The sequence below is a fragment of the Zingiber officinale genome, chromosome 6A (assembly GCF_018446385.1).
Source record: "Zingiber officinale cultivar Zhangliang chromosome 6A, Zo_v1.1, whole genome shotgun sequence".
Classification (NCBI taxonomy): Eukaryota; Viridiplantae; Streptophyta; class Magnoliopsida; order Zingiberales; family Zingiberaceae; genus Zingiber; species Zingiber officinale.
Genome location: NC_055997.1, coordinates 127,385,325 through 127,406,049, shown reverse-complemented (window position 1 = coordinate 127,406,049; position 20,725 = coordinate 127,385,325). Strand labels below are relative to the sequence as shown.

Sequence of the window (20,725 nt, the reverse complement as noted above, 5' to 3'; positions counted from 1 at the left end):
TTTGACAATTGCAAGAGAAAACTGGCGCTTAATCAGAGAAAAAGATCAAAGAGTTCCAGTACACGTTTAAATAATTGGGGAAGTCACAGGGAAAACCAACACCACCACTATAGCAAAATACACCAAAGAGATGTTCCTCCCTGCTGTCGAGATGAAATGACTGTCTGACGTACAGCAAACTGAATGCAGAAGCAAGAAACGATCATGACACTCGTCATACAAATCTGCTAGGCAACACAGCTGAGGCCCAGACAAGGTGGCCACAGCCTCCAATTCTGCGTCCACTCCGACACACCAAAGAAAAAAAACAAAACAGTTCAAGATCGGTGGAGTCGACCATGGTTAGTTATTGAGTGTTCATGAGTTTAGTTTACGATACCCTCTTTGGCTTTCGGCAGATGAGCTCAGGTGGGATCTTGTAGAGATCCTCGTCCACGGCCTTGGGAGCTCTCCTAGGCATCCTCTCTGTCGCCACTCTCGCTTCACACGCTCGCTGCTTCCCCTCTTCCCCACGTCCTTCCTTCCTCACCTGAAATATCCTTCAACACAATGCCTGATGCAGACGAAGGTGCGCGTGTAGAATTCCATACCTTCTTTTGGCAGACGACGGGTTTCACCGGGGCTGCCGCTGCTTCATACTGGACAAGCTCTCCATCTGTTGATTCAAAGCGCTGAGTGATGGGCAGACCGTCGGAATAATCCCAGTTGCCAAACGCCGGAATCTGGCGCCTTCCCCTCACCATCTCTTGCAACCACTCAACAATTTAGCCGCTCATATTCATAGAGTAGCATTCTCTTCTCTTCTCTTCTCAGGTACCTGTTGGGCGGTCTTTCATGCATAGCTAAATTGTAACAAGATGCATCTGTTGATTTGACACGACTGCAGTTCAGTCCTCTTAAAGTGGAGGAGCAGGGCAGGCTTAATTAGAAGGGAAACTGTCCTACTCTACGGAAGGCCCGGTCAGCTCGATCAACGCGCTCTCTCTCGCTCGTCTGCTGGTGCAGAGTGCGTCTGGATGTAGAGGTCTTCTTCACCCACTTTCCCGTCGCATGCCCACATGTGAAACCTTTACCTCGAGGATATCACGTTTTACGAATTCAAACAAATCAACAAAGGCACTGCGATGTGCATCGTTGGATTGTAGGAGCTTCTTTTTAATGAAAAACTAATATAAAGCAGCGGCGACGAGTCAATCATGCCGGTTGGACCATCCGATCGTCCAATATAAATAATATAGTTGTTTAATATAAAAAAGTTTTTTTTAAAAAAAATAATGATTAAATTGGGTAGAAAATCATAATTCAATGGTTTGTCTTTCTTCGGTCAACTCAAATTTTGGGACATCCCATCCCATCGCAGCCGTTCAATGCGAGACTCATCTACGGCTAGAGACAAGTGCCAGAAACGACCCTCCACCACAGCCAAACCAACCAACAAGAACTAACGCACCAAAACAATATGCGACCGGAGGCGTTTACTTTCTTTAACGACCTCGGCGCGCGCGCGCTCTCTCTCTCGATGGATCATCGTAAGAACGACGGCGATGCATACCCTCACGGCTTTGGCTTCCCGTATCAACAACATCCGCCCCCTCGCCACCTCTTCCCCTCCAATTCCTTTTCCGGCGGCGGCTCCGTCGCCATCCCTCCTACTTTCCAGCACATCAATCACTCCGGCTCCTTCCGCCATCCTCCTCTGCCGGGGCCCTGCCCTCCTTACCACATTCCCCATTTCGTTCCCTTCGATCCCAATCCCCCCTCTTTCCACCACCACCATCACCAGATTCACCACCACCACCACCACAGTGTTGTCTTTCCGTCTCACTCCATCAGCTTCTCCGATTACGAGGCGTCATCCCAGCATTCTAGGCATGCATCCTTGGCCACCTCGTCGCCGATCGAGGTTCTTCCCGATGGCCGCCTCCAGGATATGGTGGTGTATGGTCACCCGGTCACCTCCCTCCATGGCAGCTTTTCTTCCCCTCACTTCGCGACTCTCCCTAGCCCCTCCGCCGGATCGCATCGCCTTCACGGGGCAAGCTTCGATGGGCAACCAATGGTTCCTTTCGCCGGCCGCAAAGGCCAGGCGTCCCTAAAGGTGCTTCTACTCCACGGAAGCCTCGATGTGTGGGTTTGTGAGGCGCGGTTCCTCCCCAACATGGAGCAATTCTCCAAGACTCTGGGAGACATGCTCGGTCCGCGGCTAACCAGCACCTTGAGCGGTAAGATGAGACAGTTGCCGTCGATCACCAGCGACCCCTATGTCACCATTATGGTGTCTGGCGCCACGATCGGCCGTACCTACGTGTTGAGCAACACCGAGAATCCTGTTTGGATGCAGCATTTCAATCTCCCAGTAGCGCACCATGCTGCTGAAGTTCAGTTCTTGGTCAAGCACAACGACATCGTTGGCGCACAACTCATTGGGACGGTTTCTATCCCGGCAGAATGGATTTACTCCGGTGAGAGGTTGGAAGGATTTTACCCAATTCTTGATTCAAATGGGAAACAATGCAAGGGAGGAGCTGTTCTCAAGTTATCAATTCAGTATTTCCCGGTGGCGAAGCTCACCATGTACCATCATGGGATTAGTGCTGGTCCTGCTGACTGCGGTGTACCGGGAACATACTTCCCTCTGAGGAAAGGTGGGAATGTCACACTTTACCAGGACGCCCATGTCTCAGATGGTTGCCTTCCAGAGCTGAAGCTTGAAAACGGGATGAATTATGTTCATGGGAAGTGTTGGCGTGACATTTATGATGCAATCAGCCAGGCCCGTCGCTTGATTTACATCATTGGATGGTCAGTTTTTCATGCAGTTCGTCTGGTAAGGGATACTGATCACGATTCATGCCCTACTCTTGGGGATCTTCTTAAATCCAAGTCTCAGGAAGGAGTCAGGGTGTTGCTTCTTGTGTGGGACGATCCAACTTCGAGGAGTATTTTGGGTATTCGTACGGTAGTGCCAATTATCCTCCATTATTTATTTGTTTCTTCGTTTCCCTATGCTAATTTTGCCCTCGAATATTCATCTTGAAGAAGTGTTCTCAGTATCCCTCAAACTTATGTGAAATTTGGATTTACAAACTAAAAACTTAGTGTGCAAAACCAGGGTACACTTTTACTGAAGACAACCTGAGTGTGGCAAATGAAAACACTTACTTCTTTCTTTTAAAAGAATGCAAATATTGGTAGAAATTTTTAACAGCCACTCTATGCCTTCCTCACTTATTCATTAAACTCAAAATGGCACTTTCCATCTTTACTTCTAGATATTTCTTAAATGATGGTAGAAAAAACAAGATTATTATTGTTCTTTTAACTGTTACATAGGAATCTGTATTCTTTCTTATTTGATTTGTCTGTGTTTTTTATTTTCCTTATGTTATTGATTCAAGTATATGTGAGTTTGTGCACTTTCCTAGATATCCTTGTGACACAAATAGCTTTTTCTTGATTAAAACATAATTGTATAAGTAATTAATTGCAAAGAAGCCACTTTTTTTTTTTTTTGCAGGATTGGTTGGTTCATATGGCCTTATTCCAGAATAGCTAATACATAGTAATGTTACCTTTATGCACAGAATCAAACAATCATTGAAACTTCCAAATTACTTATCTTGTCTGATTTATTTGATCGTGTCTACCAGCTTGGTAATTTGTGTCTTATGTGATTTCCTTGCATGGAGTCATACATGCTTGTTGTATAGTTATTACTCATTTCATCAACACAATGTTGTTGTTTCATATGACAAGGCTTCCTTGGTCACCCGGCAGATGCTTATAAATCATTCTTCTTGCCTACAAATATTCTTCTCAACAAAAATAATATATTCCAACAAAAAGCAAGTAGTATTTTGTATGCTTTATTATTCTTTCATTGCATTTGATAGTGTGGAAGTTATTGTCGCTTCCCAATTTTTCTCACACTATAATATATGCAGAGTGGTGTCATGGGAACCCATGATGAGGAAACTCGTCATTTTTTCAAACACTCCTCTGTGCAAGTGCTTCTTTGCCCTCGTTCAGCTGGGAAGCGGCATAGTTTTGCTAAACAAAAGGTTATTTTCATGTATTATGTAATCTTTCATCAGTTAACATATAATTAGCTTCTTAAATCCATGATTCTATGTTTTTTTTTTCACTCTTCATGCAACTTCAAAAATGCATGATTATGCATATTTCAATTTGAATGCGCTACTGATGTTCGCTCCTTGAACTATTTATTTCCCACAGACTACAATTTGTCGATGAGAGTCTCAATCCTTTATTGTAATAGATGATTGCTATCAAATATGTTCCCTTTCTTAATACACACTAGCATATTAGGTGGAAATGGTTCAGTTTCGACCAGATCTGTAGGAAATGAATGTGTAAAACTGAAGTCTCCAAGTTATATAGATTGCCGTTTCAGTTTTTATTTAGTATAATGCTTGCAGCATTTAGTTTCAGAATTGACTATGGCATTAGACAAATAACAACCTGAATGCAGATGCACTATAACGTTTATTGTATTTAACGTGTCAGCTAAAGTGAGTTAAATTTAAATTAGCTTAACTTTGATAGCATAGAAGGTACAATCAAGATTAAGATAGGTTGAGAAAATCTAGATATATGTAGGAAACTTAGAACAAAGTTACTGACATATTAAACACTGAGTACCAATGAACTATGAGATCTGTTGAGAATTGGAAGCTACATAATGAAGTCGAAATCTGTTGAGAATATATCTTGCCATGTGCGACTACATTTGAAAGCATCTAATTGGATCAAATGGAATTTCTGAAGAAGAAACATTTATTGTAGACTTGTACTATTGCAGTATAAATTGAATAACCAAAACTTGAGATTAAGATAAAGTGATACACCAAACTAACAGAGATAGCATAGGTTTTCTTTACCATGTATTATGGCCTTTTTGATTGACTCTTCTATAAAGAAATTTCACAAGAGAAATTAGTCTGATGTTCTTGATATCAGGAAACAGGAACTATTTATACCCATCACCAGAAACAAGTGATTGTGGACACAGATGCCGGTAAAAGTAAAAGAAAAATTACAGCATTTCTTGGAGGGCTTGATTTATGTGGTGGGCGGTATGATAACCAAGAACATCCTTTATTTAGGACATTACAGTCATTGCACAAGGACGACTATTACAACCCTGCTTTTGCGGTAATATTCCATTTTTCCTCATTGATTATGTTCTTGCAACTTGATTACGGTTTATATTTTTTTTCAGTTAAGGGTAACTGATTGAATGTTTTGATCTACTATAAACAAGCTGGAAAAGATGAAAGGTCTAGAGCCCAAAGAAAATCATCATATGAAATTCTACCTTAACCTACACCTACATGTTTATCACTATTCATACAAGAATCTACCCTTAAATTCTAAATACAATCCACATGTCTCCAGGAAAATTTTAAGTTTGACATTTATCGAAATTGAAGCTCCAAATTGCTTCAAACTCATCATTTAGGTGCACATAATCAAGCTTACCATTCGTCTAATGACTTGCACTAAATATTATAATTACATATCCAAGAAAAAGCCATCATCATGAGCCAACATAAGCTTATTATCAAACATCAAAATCACATGATTGAATTCAATCACAATTGAAGATCCAAGATTCTCTAATACAACCTATTGTTGCACATCACATGATATGCCATGTAAAGGCTATAAAGCTGAAAGTATGTTGTTGCCGTGAATATCCACTCCCTACAGCATAATTTTAGATCATTACCTTGTTGTATCTAGATATATATAAGATGCAAAGTGTTGACCAATGGAATTCACATATCTCCACAATGGTATGATATGGTCCACTTTGGGCCTAAGCCCTTGTGGATTTGTTTTTGGGCTCTACCCAAAAGGTGTTATACCAATGGAAATATCTTCCATCTTATAACCCCTATGATTTTTCCATGTATTTTCAATGTGAGACTTTGATTGTAATCCCAACAATCCTCCAAGGACCATTATACTCCAATCAAGGCCACTCCTTTCCATTGTGTTTGGGAGCCCACGCCTTATGTGAAATACTGGGACCACTGACAGATCTTTAACCCTCCTCTATCATAAACCAAAATTTCCAGTTTCGTTGAACTTCATGACTTCAAATTTTGCATAAGAGATCTCAGACACGATGCCTTAGCTCTGATGCCAGTTGTTGACCAATGGAATTCACATATCTTCACATTGGTATAAAATTATCCACTTTGGGCCTAAGTCCTCATAGATTTGTTTTTAGGCTCTACCCAAAAGGCCTCATATCAATGGAGATATTTTCCATCTTCTAACCCCATGATATTTTTCATGTATTTCTAATGTGGGACTTTGATTATAATTCCAACACAAAGTAAAATGGTTAATCATTCATTTGGGTCTATTATCAAAAGTTATCATGTTTCATATGACATTTATTTTGTTTTACAGTGATTAGCATGTATAATGATTGGAAATCTCGTGTCACCCCACATGCTAGGATTAAAATGCACCATTCTAGTAAATTACCAAATTCTAGTACTATTCATAGGTAACATCTCTTGTGCTACTCATGCCAATCATGTCAATGCATCTTTGTGACACACATTGACGGGTGCCAAGATGAATTTAAGTAATATCTATTATTTTTTATATGCTTTGTTTTTTTTAAAAAAAAAAATCAAATTCACTTGATTATCTTACTACTATGGTCTCATCTCAAAATGAAAAGATAAGTGGAAGAAAATTAGATGACCGAAATTTATTTTAATTCATCTTGGCACTTATTGAAGTAAAAATGAGTATGAAGCACTTTTAATTCAACTATAATTGATATATTCTTATTAAAAGTAGAAAATAAGTCAAAGAAGATAAAATGAGAGAAACCATTAAAATTCATCGCAGTACACTTTTACATATATTTCAAATGTATAGTATTGATAGTGTATAGCACAATAAAATTTTAATTCCATTAAATATCTAATTGCTATAATCTTATTTTTAGAATTAAACAAACTAAGTGAAAGAGTATTATAAGAATAAAGCTCATCTTGACACACATTGATGCGGGCAAAGTGTGTTGAGCGTCAGCATAGTATGGTGTTGAAACTGGTATGTTCCAGCTAGGTACTATGAAACTCTTGTAAAGAGCAGCAAGTGTTTAGTCCTTGGTTGTGATGGACCATTGCTTGAACACCTTAGCTAGTTCATATAAAACTGTCTTTTTTGAGTTGGCAACATTCACCAATGAAAATAATGATCAAAATTATTTGTCATTGCTTCGAAATTGAGATAACATTATATAATGAAATGTGGGTGGGTAAGTCGCCAAAAATTATCAACATACAATATCCAGGAGCATTTTTTTCCTCAAAAAAAAATACAATAAAAAAAACATTTAGAGCGATCTGTGAACCAAGAGTATTGTTGTTGGATGAATATTTTAATTGATAGACAACTACAAAAATGCAGGAGTTGAAAAATAAAATTATTAGTTGTGAAGAACTAAATTGTTGATGAAAATTACTCTAGATATCCTATTGTTGGAGTTCTGAAACATTAATTTTAACTTGCATATGAAATTTTCATTCTTCAATTTTGTTCCTTGCCGTAAGATTTGTATTAAACAAAAGTTCTATGGCTAAAGAGTTTCCTAACAAATGCAAAAACTTTGACCTATAACTTATTGGTGATGCTAGCAAAGAAAATAGCTGAATAGCAGAAAACATATATCTGTTAATTTATTTGAAGGGTGATATTTTTGCGAAGCTGGAAAGTAAAACATCCTTCCAAGTTTCTAACATGTTTCCATTTATAGAGTTCTGATAACAAGGGCCCAAGACAACCATGGCATGATTTGTATGCTAGAATCGAAGGTCCTGCTGCATATGATGTTCTGATGAATTTTGAGGAGCGTTGGTTAAAAGCAGCAAAACGTAATGGAGTCAAAAGGTTGAAGAAATCTGATGACTCATTGTTGAAGATTCAAAGAATTCCCGATATCATAGGTTTAAGTGATTTAATGTACCTGAATGATAATGATCCTGAAACTTGGCATGTCCAGGTAGAATCTATCATTATTACTAGCCATATCTGAGCTTCTTAAATGATTTCAACGTTTTAAAGGGATCTTTGTCTAAACACAGGTGTTCCGTTCAATTGATTCTAACTCTGCTAAGGGTTTTCCTAAAGATCCGAGAGAAGCAACTCACAAGGTATACATTTTGTGAATCCAGTGTATCTCCGCATGCATGTCCTTGTAACATATACTGGAGTGCCAGCAGTTGAATAATGATAGCTGTTCCAATTTTTATCCAACAGAATCTCATTTGTGGGAAAAATGTTCTTATTGACATGAGCATACATACAGCCTATTTGAATGCTATCCGTTCTGCACAACACTTCATTTACATTGAGAATCAGTACTTCCTAGGCTCATCCTTTAATTGGGATTCCAACAATGACTTAGGTAAGCATATTTCACTAGCTCTATTTAGCTAAACCTACTTCAGGTATCACCTTATTTAGAAAGAGTATGACTACTTGCTCTTTCTTGCTTGAAGTGATTAATGTCTTTCAGTTTTGTTGTTAATTTATGCATTTGTTGAGGGAGAAAATGCATAAGCCTTGTATCATGTAATTCAGTATGTTAGTGTTTTTCTAATTAATCATTTATCCTTTGAATTGAAATGTTTGATATTTTTGAAAAATGAATATAGAAAGGATCTCGATATGGGGATGCAATTTACCCTTTTGACTCCTAATTGATATGAAAAGTGGAAATTAGGTTCCATCTGTATTTCAATGCACCAAATACTTTTTTTATGACTATGAATTAATGGTAAATATCATCTTATGTGGCAAACGTAAGTAACTTTTGAATTAATACTGAAGGATTAATATTCCAAGAAATTTCTAATTCACGTAATAAAAAGTAACTTAGTTTGAATATTATTAGTGATAAATGGATAAAATTCATGTATAGGATTCATATGGTTCACTTGGCCAATTCTTTAACATCTGTTTTACATTTGACCATTAACTTAACTATGAGTCATTATGATGGCAAAAGGCGAATATGCTCGTCCCTAGCGCCCCCGCCAACCCATCCCAGGGCCAACACGGAGGAGGTAAATCACGGGCGACTACTAGCCTTTGAAATAATGACTAGCACATAAGGAAGACATTTACTTTGGCTTTGCCGAGATTCGAACCCCATACCTCATGATGACAACACCTCATGTGCTAGCCACTAGACCGTCCCGAGGGGACTAACTATGAGCCATTATGATTCATCTTTAGTCACTGTGTCAAAAAACTTCGGTTCTCCTAACTTACATTGATTGTGCTTCAAAATTATGAAAAAGACAAAAAATGTCTTGATAAGTTATTGTTCATGATGAATGGCATACATGCACATTAGATTGATATGAAAGTGGTTTGAATGACTTTTTCTATGTTTTTTTTTACTAAGAGGAACTCCACTCTAAAGAAGGGGTGGAAAATTGACTCTCAAGTTCTAGATGCTAGCTCTTTAATTTAGGTGTAGCGATAGGTAGGGAGTCCTACTACTGATGAAATTGATTAAGGGTGTGAAAAATACTTTCCTTCTGCCTAAACAAGAATGTATATTTCTTCCCCCTCTTAAATGGCATTTGTTTGGACGATAACTCTCTTTTAGAGTGAAAGCACATTATATCCCTTTTTACTATTACTGTAAAATTCAAATTCTTGAGGTGACACATATTTTGTAAGCAAACTCTAGCCAATACCATTGTCTCACAATTGTTACATTTTCCTGAACAGAAAATAGTGGACTATCTCTCTGTTCCAGCGCAATACTGACATATGGGCCATGCTATCTTCTCTCTTAGTTAAATTATTTATGTAATTTTTTTACTTATGAGGCTGCTAGTTATGTAACAGTTGATTAGTTAATGTTTTCTCCAATATAATATCATGTGTTGTGCTGGGAGAGTTTTGGTTCTATAGCATGGCAGAGGCAGACTACAGAATCACTTATATGCTGCCTTTTAAGAGATTCCAAAAGGCACGTTTTCTCCCAAAACTTGAATATGGACCAACTTCCTTGTCGATTATTTAGGCATTTTGTGAAGTTATAGAAGTTTTTAAGTATCACTGGTGATGCATATAAAAATTACCAATTATGTTCAGTCAGTTTAGTCAACAGTTATAAAGCATAGAGGGACAGGTTGGATCTGCCTAGGCTCTTGGGCAATGCGGCATTCTACTGTTGTGGGTACTTAAGGGGCCACATAGAAAGAGACCTTTTTTGAAAGGAGATTAACAACTAGACAACAGCTTATTGCTATCCTCATGTGGTCAATTCTTACTTCTTGGTTATCACCACTGCGGCAGCATTGGCCCATATTGTTATCATCACACCTCCAAAATAAACTTAAACTCCACTTCCTACCAACCTTTACAACCGCTAAGATACCTAATTAAACACATACCCGTTCGCTTAAGATAAATTGCTTGCACCTCAACCCACTTTACCCAAGCTTTTTGCAGCTCAGATGAACTAAGCCTAACCCATACCCTCACTTAGTATAGCTCTTCATAATTTGGTCTTTTCTAGCTAACTTTGGCGACCGAGGTCCAAGCTAGATCAAGAGACCTGTAAACTTCTATATCATTTTACTCATAACAACCAATTATCCTATTTATTTATTATTTTTTGTGTTTTTATAGGTTGCTCTAAGAAATTCTACAGGATTAGAAATAAGTAGAATAATTAATGCTTCTGGGATTATTTGGATTTGTTCCTTCGAATATATCTTTTCAGCTAATTCTGTTTGATGCCAATCAATGTGCTGATTATTTATGATGATAATTTTTCTTTTTTAACTAAATGCATAAAAATGATTTCTTTTGCAGGTGCTAATAATCTCATTCCAATTGAAATTGCCCTGAAAATCGCAAACAAAATTAAGGCAAATGAGCAGTTTTCTGCATACATAGTTATTCCCATGTGGCCTGAGGGAAATCCAAACAGTGCCCCAATACAGAGAATTCTCTACTGGCAGGTTATTTTTATCCATCTTAAATGATCTAAGATAGACATACATCTTCAAAATAGTAGTTTAGTTACTCCCTTACAATCTGATTAAGTATGCAGAGCACTTGCCAATCAACAGGAAATTAAATGTTATATTGATTATTTCCTCTAGTTCTTATTTTTCTCTCAATCTCCTCTCTTTCTTCTTCTCTTACACCCTTTCCTTCTCTTCGATTTCTTCCATAAATTTGAACTGTTAACATTTCCAATCAAATCATCAAAGAAAATTTTATCAAGATTGTGATGTGGACATGATTTAATAAGCTTGCTAATATGTCAAACAAAATTAGGTGTGTAATATAATTGAAACTAAGATAATAAAGATGGAGTTAGAGTGACCATGCTAATGCTTTTACCAATGAGAGAGGCCTGCTGTCAAGAGTAATATTGGGAGGTTGTGAAGGTGAAAAAGGGTTGAAATGAAGAGATATTATTAAACATATACTGTTAGAAATCTAAATCAAGAATAGGGAGATTTAATCTTGAGGTATGTGCTAGGCAAGTAGTGGATGTACTTTGATGGAGTAAGGAAGTTATAAGCTTATAGGACACTCACTCGGGTAAAATAGGGTCTACATGTACACTATTCATTCTATTTCAACACGACATCTTCACTTATCCTTCAAAGGTAACATTTACTAATCTGCTGATTTCCAATAAAGGTAACTTGATAAATGAAGCATATATGCGTTTTTTGCATCAAAGTGTCTTTATTAGTCCATTCACTATAAGAAAATCATCATTTTACAATAGACGATTTGGTCGCTATTTCCTTGATTGCTAATGGTTAGTGATCGAAATTTTCAATTATGAAGCTAAATTAGCGACCAAATTGAAATTTAGTTGTTAAATTTAGTGAATGAAATGAGAATTCAGTAGTTAAATTAACGACTAAATTAAAATCAGTCGCTAATTTTAAAAAACTTATATTAATTTAAAATGAAAAAAAAACTTTAGTAACGGAAAGAGTTATTCTATCTGATGTCGCGATAAGGGAGAGTCCACCTGTCACGGGTCAGTTGACATGGTGTCGGTCAAAGTCAAGGCGGTCAACATCGGAACTTACGGAAAGAGTCTGTTTATCCCGATCGGCAAAGGAATAGGCCGAGTAGTTCACCCGGCCGGTCAGACGAGCAGATCAGATGAGCGGACATTATGGGCCGATCGGATGAATGAACAAGCCCAGGGTCAGATATTCAGGTCGGCAGGAAAGCGGACCGCTCGGGCCGCCCGTCCGGCGTAAGGAATGACACTGGAGGAGGGAAAACAAAAGAGAACACTCCATCTGTCATTAATGCACAAAAGTCAAGACAAAGAAAGACATGTTGTATAATAATAAAGCAATACAAGCAGTATTATATTTGCACAAAAATAAGCATGCAATAGACAGATAAATAAAGGAGTAGGGTTTAAAATATAGTTATCCGGTTGAAGTGTCGGCACGCCGACTGTCCTTAGAGAATTTATTGTCGCCTCACGGTGCAAAGGCTCTCCGGCAAAATTCCCCCAAGATCCGACAACCGCTCATCTCGTCCGTAGGTGCATTCCAAAACGGATGCGACACTCGGACCCAACCTCAGATCGCCGGAAGACCAAGCCTCAGGACAAGAAAGACGAGAAGAAAGCGGAAAGAATCGCACAGAGAAGGGAGAAAGCCCGAGGCTTGAGTGAAGAATAGAGGTGCTGCAAGTCCCCTTTTATTCACTCTGAGAAGGTACGAAGCACTGCTTCGCTAGCGAGGAAACGCGCCTCAGTGTCGCATCCGCGTCCCTTCCTCACGCGCGGAACAAAACCGAAGTCCGCGTCCCTTCCTCACGCGCGGAACCAAACTCTGGTTTGGTTTTGGTTCAGACCGAACCAGAACCGGAAACCAAACTGGTTTGGTTCAGACTGAACCAAACCAGCAAAAACAGACCGGGCCGCCCGTGAGCGCAAGGCCCACGGGCTGGGGATTTGCACCCCCCCTAACGCGCGTACGTGACGCCCGCCCCTCGCCCGCGCATGCGTGTAGGTCCTCTTATCATTGCTAAGCAAGGATGGAAGGGCTTCCTATATAAGCCCTTCCAAGCTTCTCCACTTAGCAATGTGGAACTAAAAACACTACCAAAAATGCTTTGAATTTAAAACAAAATTCAACAATCCCCCACAAATTTAAATCATTTCGGTTAGAAACAAAAAACAAAAAAAATATGTCCTGAGGCTAGGTTGCAATGAGATTTTAGTGAAAATACCTTCCGGTTTGAATTTTCACCTAAGTACACCAATCTTATTCACATAGGTTTGAAGTGAACTAGGTCTTGAACTTAAACCTTTTTATATGTGAAGTCAAATGGTAACAACTCATCACGGGCGACGGTTGAATCCTTCTGGGTTGGTGCATTACGGCCATGCCACCGAATCTTGTTTCATAAGTGCTAGGGGGAGTTGCCTAGACCCCCCACACTGCGGCCACACAGTTACACTTACATAGGTGAGTTCTCCAAGGATGTACTGCGAGCATCCTGTCAATAAGACCTTGAACTCATTAAGAGCCTCCAAGTTCATCCTTACTAGCAGTCAAGCATCTATCCAGGGAAGAGACTATGAGATTACATTTCAATCAATTTGATGCTTACGGTTCACCCTTATAACTTGTTTATACCACATTGAACCTACTTCTTGGGATCTCCAATCAGATAGGTTGGGTTGCTGACCAGGATAGGCCTCAGTCCCATTCCCTTACTGGATCTCTTGATTTTCTCGGAATCAAGTCCTTTTGTGAGTGGATCAGCAATATTGTCTTTTGAACTTATGAAGTCCAATGACACCACTCCAAGAGACACTAGCTCACGAATAGACTTCAATCTTATTCGTACATGTCTCTTCTGTTTCTGGTTATACTTGGAGCTTCTAATCTGAGCTATTGTTGTTTGATTATCACAGTGTACTGAAATAGAAGGTATTGGCTTTACCATCAAGGAAATTTCTGAAAGAAGACCCTTAAGCCAATCAGCTTCAGTTACTGTGGTATCTAAAGCACACAATTCTGCCTCAGATGTAGATTTAACATACCTGCAAGCAACTGCACCGCCTCCAAGTGTAAAGACATAACCAGTAACGCCTTTACACTCAGTAGTATCTGCTATCCGACTAGCATCACTATATCCCTCCAGGACTGCAGGGAATCTCCCATACCACAAGCCCAAGGATATAGTACCTTTTAGGTATCTGAGTACTCTGTCTAATGCATCCCAATGCGTTCTGTCCGGACAGCTGGTAAACCTGCTCAATTTCGTTATAGCAAAAGAAATATCAGGTCTAGAACAATTAGCTAAATACATTAAACTACCTATTATTTGTGAGTATCTTAATTGAGACACTGCCACACCACTATTATTCTTGTGGAGAGTTTTTGAAGGGTCATATGGTGTGACAACAGATTTAACTTGGCTATAACCATATTTCTCTAATACTCTCTCAACATAGAGTGACTGAGAAATTGTTATTCCATCAGTTGAACGAGTCAACTTCAGCCCTAAAATCATATCAGCACAACCCATATCCTTCATATCAAACTTACCACTTAAGAGGGTCTTAGTCTCATTAATAATAGAAAGGTTAGTTCCAAATAGTAGAATATCATCTACATATAAACATAGGATAATACAATTATCACCTTTCATTTTAGTATACACACATTTATCAGAGTCATTTACTTCAAAGCCAAACGATAGCATAGCTCTATCAAATTTTTCGTACCATTGCTTTGGGGCTTGCTTCAAACCATAAAGAGATTTGACTAACCTACAGACTTTATTCTCATTTCCAGAGACTACATATCCCTCAGGCTGATCCATATATATCTCTTCTTCTAGATCTCCATTTAGGAATGCCGTTTTGACATCCATTTGATGGACCTCAAGATGATATATGGATGCTAATGCGATTAACACTCGGATTGTAGTAATTCTGGTAACAGGAGAATAAGTGTCAAAATAGTCAATCCCTTCTTTTTGTTTGAATCCCTTAGCAACTAGGCGGGCTTTGAATTTATCTACTGACCCATCAGGTTTTAGTTTTCTCTTAAACACCCATTTACATCCTATAGTGGTACACCCAGGAGGTAAATCTACCAACTCCCAAGTGGCATTAGAGATAATAGAGTCCATTTCACTTTTAATAGTCTCTTTCCCGTGTTTAGCTTCAGGAGAAGCCATGACATCTCTATATGTCACAGGATCACCTTCTATATTATAGGTGATAAAGTCCTGGCCTAAATTCGTAGACACACGTTGCCTCTTGCTCCTTCTCAGTTCTGTATACTCACTAGATTCATCTAGTCTAGAGTGACTTGAGGAAGGTGTACCCACTACGGATAATGGGACCTCTACGGAAGAAGGCTCATTTCTAGTAGAAATACTAGATTGAGGTGTTCTCGTCTTCATAGGAAATATATCCTCAAAAAATGTAGCATCGCGAAGTTCTACAATAGTATTTGCATCTATTCCAGGAATTTCTGATTTAATAATCAGGAACCTATATGCAATACTATTTTGAGCATAACCCAAGAAGATACCATCTACGGTCTTTGGACCTAGTTTTTTCCTTCTGTGTTCAGGTACTAGTACCTTTGCCAGGCACCCCCACACTTTAAGGTATTTCAAACTTGTCCTTCGGCCTTTTCAAAGCTTATATGAGGTTTTATCCCTTGACTTCATTGAGGACTCTATTTAGCACATGGCATGCAGTGTATAGAGCCTCCCCCCACATAAAGTTGGGTAACCCAGAACAGCCTAACATGGAATTAATCATATCTTAAAGGGTTCGATTTTTTCGTTCTGATATACCGTTGGATTGAGGACTATATGGAGCAGTTACCTCATGGATTATACCTGTATCTTGACAAAATTTTTGAAACAGGTTCGAGGTAAATTCTCCACCCCTATCAGACCTTAACCTCTTAATAGTTTTATCGGTTTGATTCTCAGCTTCAGATTTAAAAATCATAAATTTATCTAAAGCTTCATCCTTGGTTTTTAGCAAATAAACATAACAATAACGAGAGTGGTCATCAATGAAGGTAATGAAATACCTTTTATGGTCTCTCGTTATTACACCGTTAAACTCACAACAGTCAGTATGAATCAATTCTAAAATATCAGAATTTCTATCAACTGATTTGAAGGGTTTACGGGGTTGTTTATATTGCACACAAATTTCACATTTTTTCTTATCATTTATAGCATGCTTAGGGATCATGTCAAGATTCATCATCCTTTTTACGGTATTAAAATTGACATGTCCTAATATGTCATGCCACAGATCATAAGACTCAATGTTATATGAACAACCAATATCAGAAGTTTTATTTAAAGTAGCATTTTCTACATTGAGTTTAAATAAACCTTCATTAAGGTAACCTTTTCCAATAAAGGTTCCTAAATGTAATATTACAACTTTATTACATTTGAAGTTCAACTCATAACTAGCACGGATTAACTTTGATCCGCTAATCAAATTCCGACGGACTGCTGGAACATGATGCACCTCATGCAGTGACAGGACTTTTCCAGAGGTGTACCTCAGGTCAACTTGTCCTATCCCAAACACCCTGGCTGCAGAATGGTTCCCCATGGTCACGAAAGTACCTTCAATTACCTGATAAGTAAGGAAGGCAGAGTGATCAGCACAACAGTGTACATTAGCACCTGTATCAACTAACCATTCATTGGGTTGATAGATCAAGTTTAGTTCGGGTTTGAAAGTAACAAACCTATCGCTGGTGTCGTCACTAGCAGTCACGACATTTACTTGTGCCTTGGTGTTGGATGTATTGCTTTGGTTCTTGTCCTTTCGCTTAGGGCAGAATTTGGCATAATGTCCAACCTGTCCACATGCCCAGCAAGGCTTAGGTTTGGTTCCAGTTTTCTTTTGAACCTTTGGGTTGGGTTTCATCTTGTTCTTCATTTTCTGAGTTTTGAATTTCTTCTTGTCAGATGAGACTACTACATTTGCCTTTGGAATAAAATCCATAGGCATTCTTGTATCATCATTTTTATGTTGCTTCCGATGTTCTTCTTCGATATTTAAGGCAATCATCAAATCTTCTAGAGAGATTTTACCTCTCCGATGTTTAAGAGTCATGCCAAAATCTTCCCAACTCGGAGGCAATTTTTCGATGATAGACAAGACCTGAAATTTTTCAGGTAATGACATATCTCCTTCAGCAAGACCATGAATTTGAACTTGGAATTCATGTGTCTGCTCAACCACAGATTTGCCTTTAACCATTTTGAAGTTCAGGAATTTTGCCACAGTATACTTTTCTAAACCAGAATCTTTGGAGTTATATTTTTTATCCAAAGACTTTCACAGCTCTTTAGCTGAAGAGGTTGAGCAGTACACATCAAATAGTGCGTCTGAGAGGGCAGACAGGATTCTCCCATGGCAGAGATAATCCCTTTGCTTAAACCTCTCTAAGGCAGCACTACGGGCAGGTTCCTCTTCATTAGGTGAAGGAGGGTTTGTTTCTATAACGGAGAATAGCCCTAGCGTAGTAAGCCAAAATTTCATCCGTTGTTGCCAACGTCTGAAGTTTTGCCCGTAAAATTTCTCGGGTCTAGCACTAGCCTCATCAGATCCTATTACCCTATCATTCATCATGTCTATTGATACAGGCAATAAATTCTCTAAGAATGTTGTATAATAATAAAGCAATACAAGCAGTATTATATTTGCACAAAAATAAGCATGCAATAGACAGATAAATAAAGGAGTAGGGTTTAGAATATAGTTATCCGGTTGAAGCGTCGGCACGCCGACTGTCCTTAGAGAATTTATTGCTGCCTCATGGTGCAAAGGCTCTCCGGCAAAATTCCCCCAAGATCCGACAACCGCTCGTCTCGTCCGTAGGTGCACTCCAAAACGGACGCGACACTCGGACCCAACCTCAGATCGCCGGAAGACCAAGCCTCAGGACAAGAAAGACGAGAAGAAAGCAGAAAGAATCGCACAGAGAAGGGAGAAAGCCCGAGGCTTGAGTGAAGAATAGAGGTGTTGCAAGTCCCCTTTTATTCACTCTGAGAAGGTATGAAGCATTGCTTCGCTAGCGAGGAAACGCGCCTCAGTGTCTCGCGCGGAACAAAACCGAAGTCCGCGTCCCTTCCTCACGCGCGGAACCAAACTCTGGTTGGGTTTTGGTTCAGACCGAACCAGAACCGGAAACCAAACCAGCAAAGACAGACGGGGCCGCCTGTGAGCGCAAGGCCCACGGGCTGGGAATTTGCACCCCCCCCCCCTGCGCGCGTTAATCGCGCACGTGACGACCGGTTTATGGATTTTCGGCTCGAACCCCCTAAATCCACTCGATTTGGGCTTGGCCCGCGCATGCGTGTAGGTCCTCTTATCATTGCTAAGCAAGGATGGAAGAGCTTCCTATATAAGCCCTTCCAAGCTTCTCCACTTAGCAATGTGGGACTAAAAACACTACAAAAAATACTTTGAATTTAAAACAAAATTCAACAAGACATTCCATCTATCATTAATGCACAGAAATCAAGACAAAGAGGCCTTCTTCCGACAATTAATATCATTAAATAAGGACAAACGAACGATCACAAAGAAAGATATAAAAGGGTACGCCAGGTACGAGGAAAAGGCAAGATTTTCTATTTTCGTAATCACTTATTCCCTCTTCTTGATTTTGACTTGAGCGTCGGAAGGCCAACGCCAGGGACCCTTCCCTGGTTTGGTTTTGTTTTGCAGGATCGAAGTCTTCTTCCTGTCAGTGGTCACCCCATCCCCGGCTTTCCAACTTCATTCAGACAGGATCACTATCGTTAAAGTTAACGACCGAAATATCAATCGGTCATTATTTTGCAACCGATTTTCAATCTCAAAATAGCGACCGAATTTTAAAAATTGATCGCTAATGATAAAATAAAATTTAATTAAAATGAAATAAAATTAACGACAGATTGGTTTTATTCCGTCATTGAGTTGCAATCGAAACCTCTAATCGGTTGTTAATTAGCAACCGGATTTAAATTAGGTCATTAATTCTATCGTAAATTGACGGTTTTCTTGTAGTGATTTGCGTTGTCCAAAGTTTGGTGTTTATGGACAATACAATTATCTTATCTATGTTGCTATTGTTTTTGGCATTTAATAATGTGATGCTTTCCTGTTTCAGAAAAAAACTATGCAAATGATGTATGAGATAATTTATACAGCCTTGAAGGAAGCTGGTCTTCATGATACATATCAACCCCAAGACTATCTAAATTTTTTCTGCTTGGGTAACCGCGAGGCTCCAGATTTAGCTAATGATAACCAGAATGCATCAATAAATAGTCCTCAGGTAAACTTCTTTTCTTATGCATAGATTCTTACTTTTTGTAAAAAATTTCAAGTACTCTTTGATGTTCTTTCTTTAGGTTTTGTACATCTGCTTTCAACTATGACTTTAGGACGGTTTCTTTGTTTTTATTCAGTTAATATGAGGATTTTCACACTAAATCTCTTGGCTTCCCATTAATTTAGTCCTACATGGAATCTGTTGTGTGGCAGTGCAATTTTTTACCAAAATGTTACAGACTTGCATTCGTAAATGTTCTCCAGTTCATAATGCATTAGTCTTTGCGTGTGCTGATTTCATCAGGGGCGTGCCAAGAAGAACATGCGATTTATGATCTACGTACACTCAAAGGGTATGATAGTGGATGATGAATACGTGATATTGGGGTCGGCAAATATCAATCAGAGGTCGTTGGAAGGTACAAGGGACACGGAGATTGCAGTAGGAGCATACCAGCCACAGTATACATGGGCAAGAAAAATGTCTGGTCCACGTGGAATGGTAAGCTCTCAAACTCCTATTGAATTGTTTAAAGAAACTTAGAAATTTATACATTTCAGCGTCTCAAGGATACAGAGATCATTAATATCCATCAATAATCTAAGGATATGGTGATATCACGGATGATGGATGCATATACATTAATTAATCTATAAGAGACTATTCTAAAGATGATATTTGTCCAGCATGATGTTAAAGATGGTTGGCTGGATGATACGTCGATCTCGTTTATGGATTAAATTGTTAAAGTGAAATCACGGTCAAAATGTGCAGATTTATGGATACAGAATGTCTCTATGGGCTGAGCACATTGGATTCGTGGAGGAATGCTTTACGCGTCCAGAAAGCCTTGAATGTATGAGACGCGTCAATTACCTCGCTCAACAAAACTGGGAACAATATGTGTCTGATGAGATTACTGAAATGAGAGGGCACTTGCTGAAGTACCCGGTGCATGTAGATAGCAAGGGCAAAGTGAAGCCTCTCCATGGATGCGAGACCTTCCCAGATGTCGGTGGCAACATCTGCGGATCATTTTGTGCCATCCAAGAAAACCTCACCATTTAGCCTAATTTATACAAAGGCAGAGAGAAAGCTTTCACAAATTCAGGGAGAAGATCAATTTACATTCTCTCACCCGCAGAGCAGAGGAGCTGCTGTGCCATGTTGTCCTCCTGTGCTCATGACTAAGATATGATTATTCATACGTGTAACACGGAATATACCCGATATAGTATTCTGTAAATAATAAATATTGCTCAATTAAAAGCTTTTGTATAGAAGTGTATAGTTATTGCTCAAGCATAAGTTAACAT

At 39.0% G+C, this 20,725-nt stretch overlaps 2 protein-coding genes across 4 annotated transcripts; one reads left to right on the top strand and one right to left on the bottom strand.

Annotated features, from left to right (window-relative positions):
* Positions 1-8: 8 nt before the first annotated feature.
* On the bottom strand, positions 9-1,205 carry LOC121998023. 3 transcript variants are annotated; one of them, XM_042552739.1, is made up of 4 exons: positions 946-1,151; positions 591-863; positions 380-529; positions 9-284 (listed from the first exon to the last, which is right to left on the bottom strand). In XM_042552739.1, exons 2-4 carry the CDS (start codon positions 741-743, stop codon positions 228-230), a joined length of 360 nt encoding a protein of 119 aa, XP_042408673.1. In that variant the 5' UTR covers positions 744-863; positions 946-1,151; the 3' UTR covers positions 9-227. The 3 variants fall into 3 exon arrangements, with proteins under 3 accessions (XP_042408673.1, XP_042408675.1, XP_042408674.1); XM_042552741.1 differs by having other exon boundaries at positions 380-520; positions 591-1,205; XM_042552740.1 differs by having other exon boundaries at positions 42-275; positions 591-1,137.
* Positions 1,206-1,467: 262 nt separating this feature from the next.
* Positions 1,468-20,710, top strand: LOC121997988 (phospholipase D gamma 1-like). Its single transcript, XM_042552693.1, has 10 exons — positions 1,468-2,959; positions 3,945-4,061; positions 4,981-5,175; positions 7,811-8,056; positions 8,139-8,207; positions 8,314-8,461; positions 10,894-11,042; positions 19,245-19,412; positions 19,713-19,910; positions 20,184-20,710. Exons 1-10 carry the CDS (start codon positions 1,520-1,522, stop codon positions 20,475-20,477), a joined length of 3,024 nt encoding a protein of 1,007 aa, XP_042408627.1. The 5' UTR covers positions 1,468-1,519; the 3' UTR covers positions 20,478-20,710.
* The last annotated feature ends 15 nt before the right edge of the window (positions 20,711-20,725 follow it).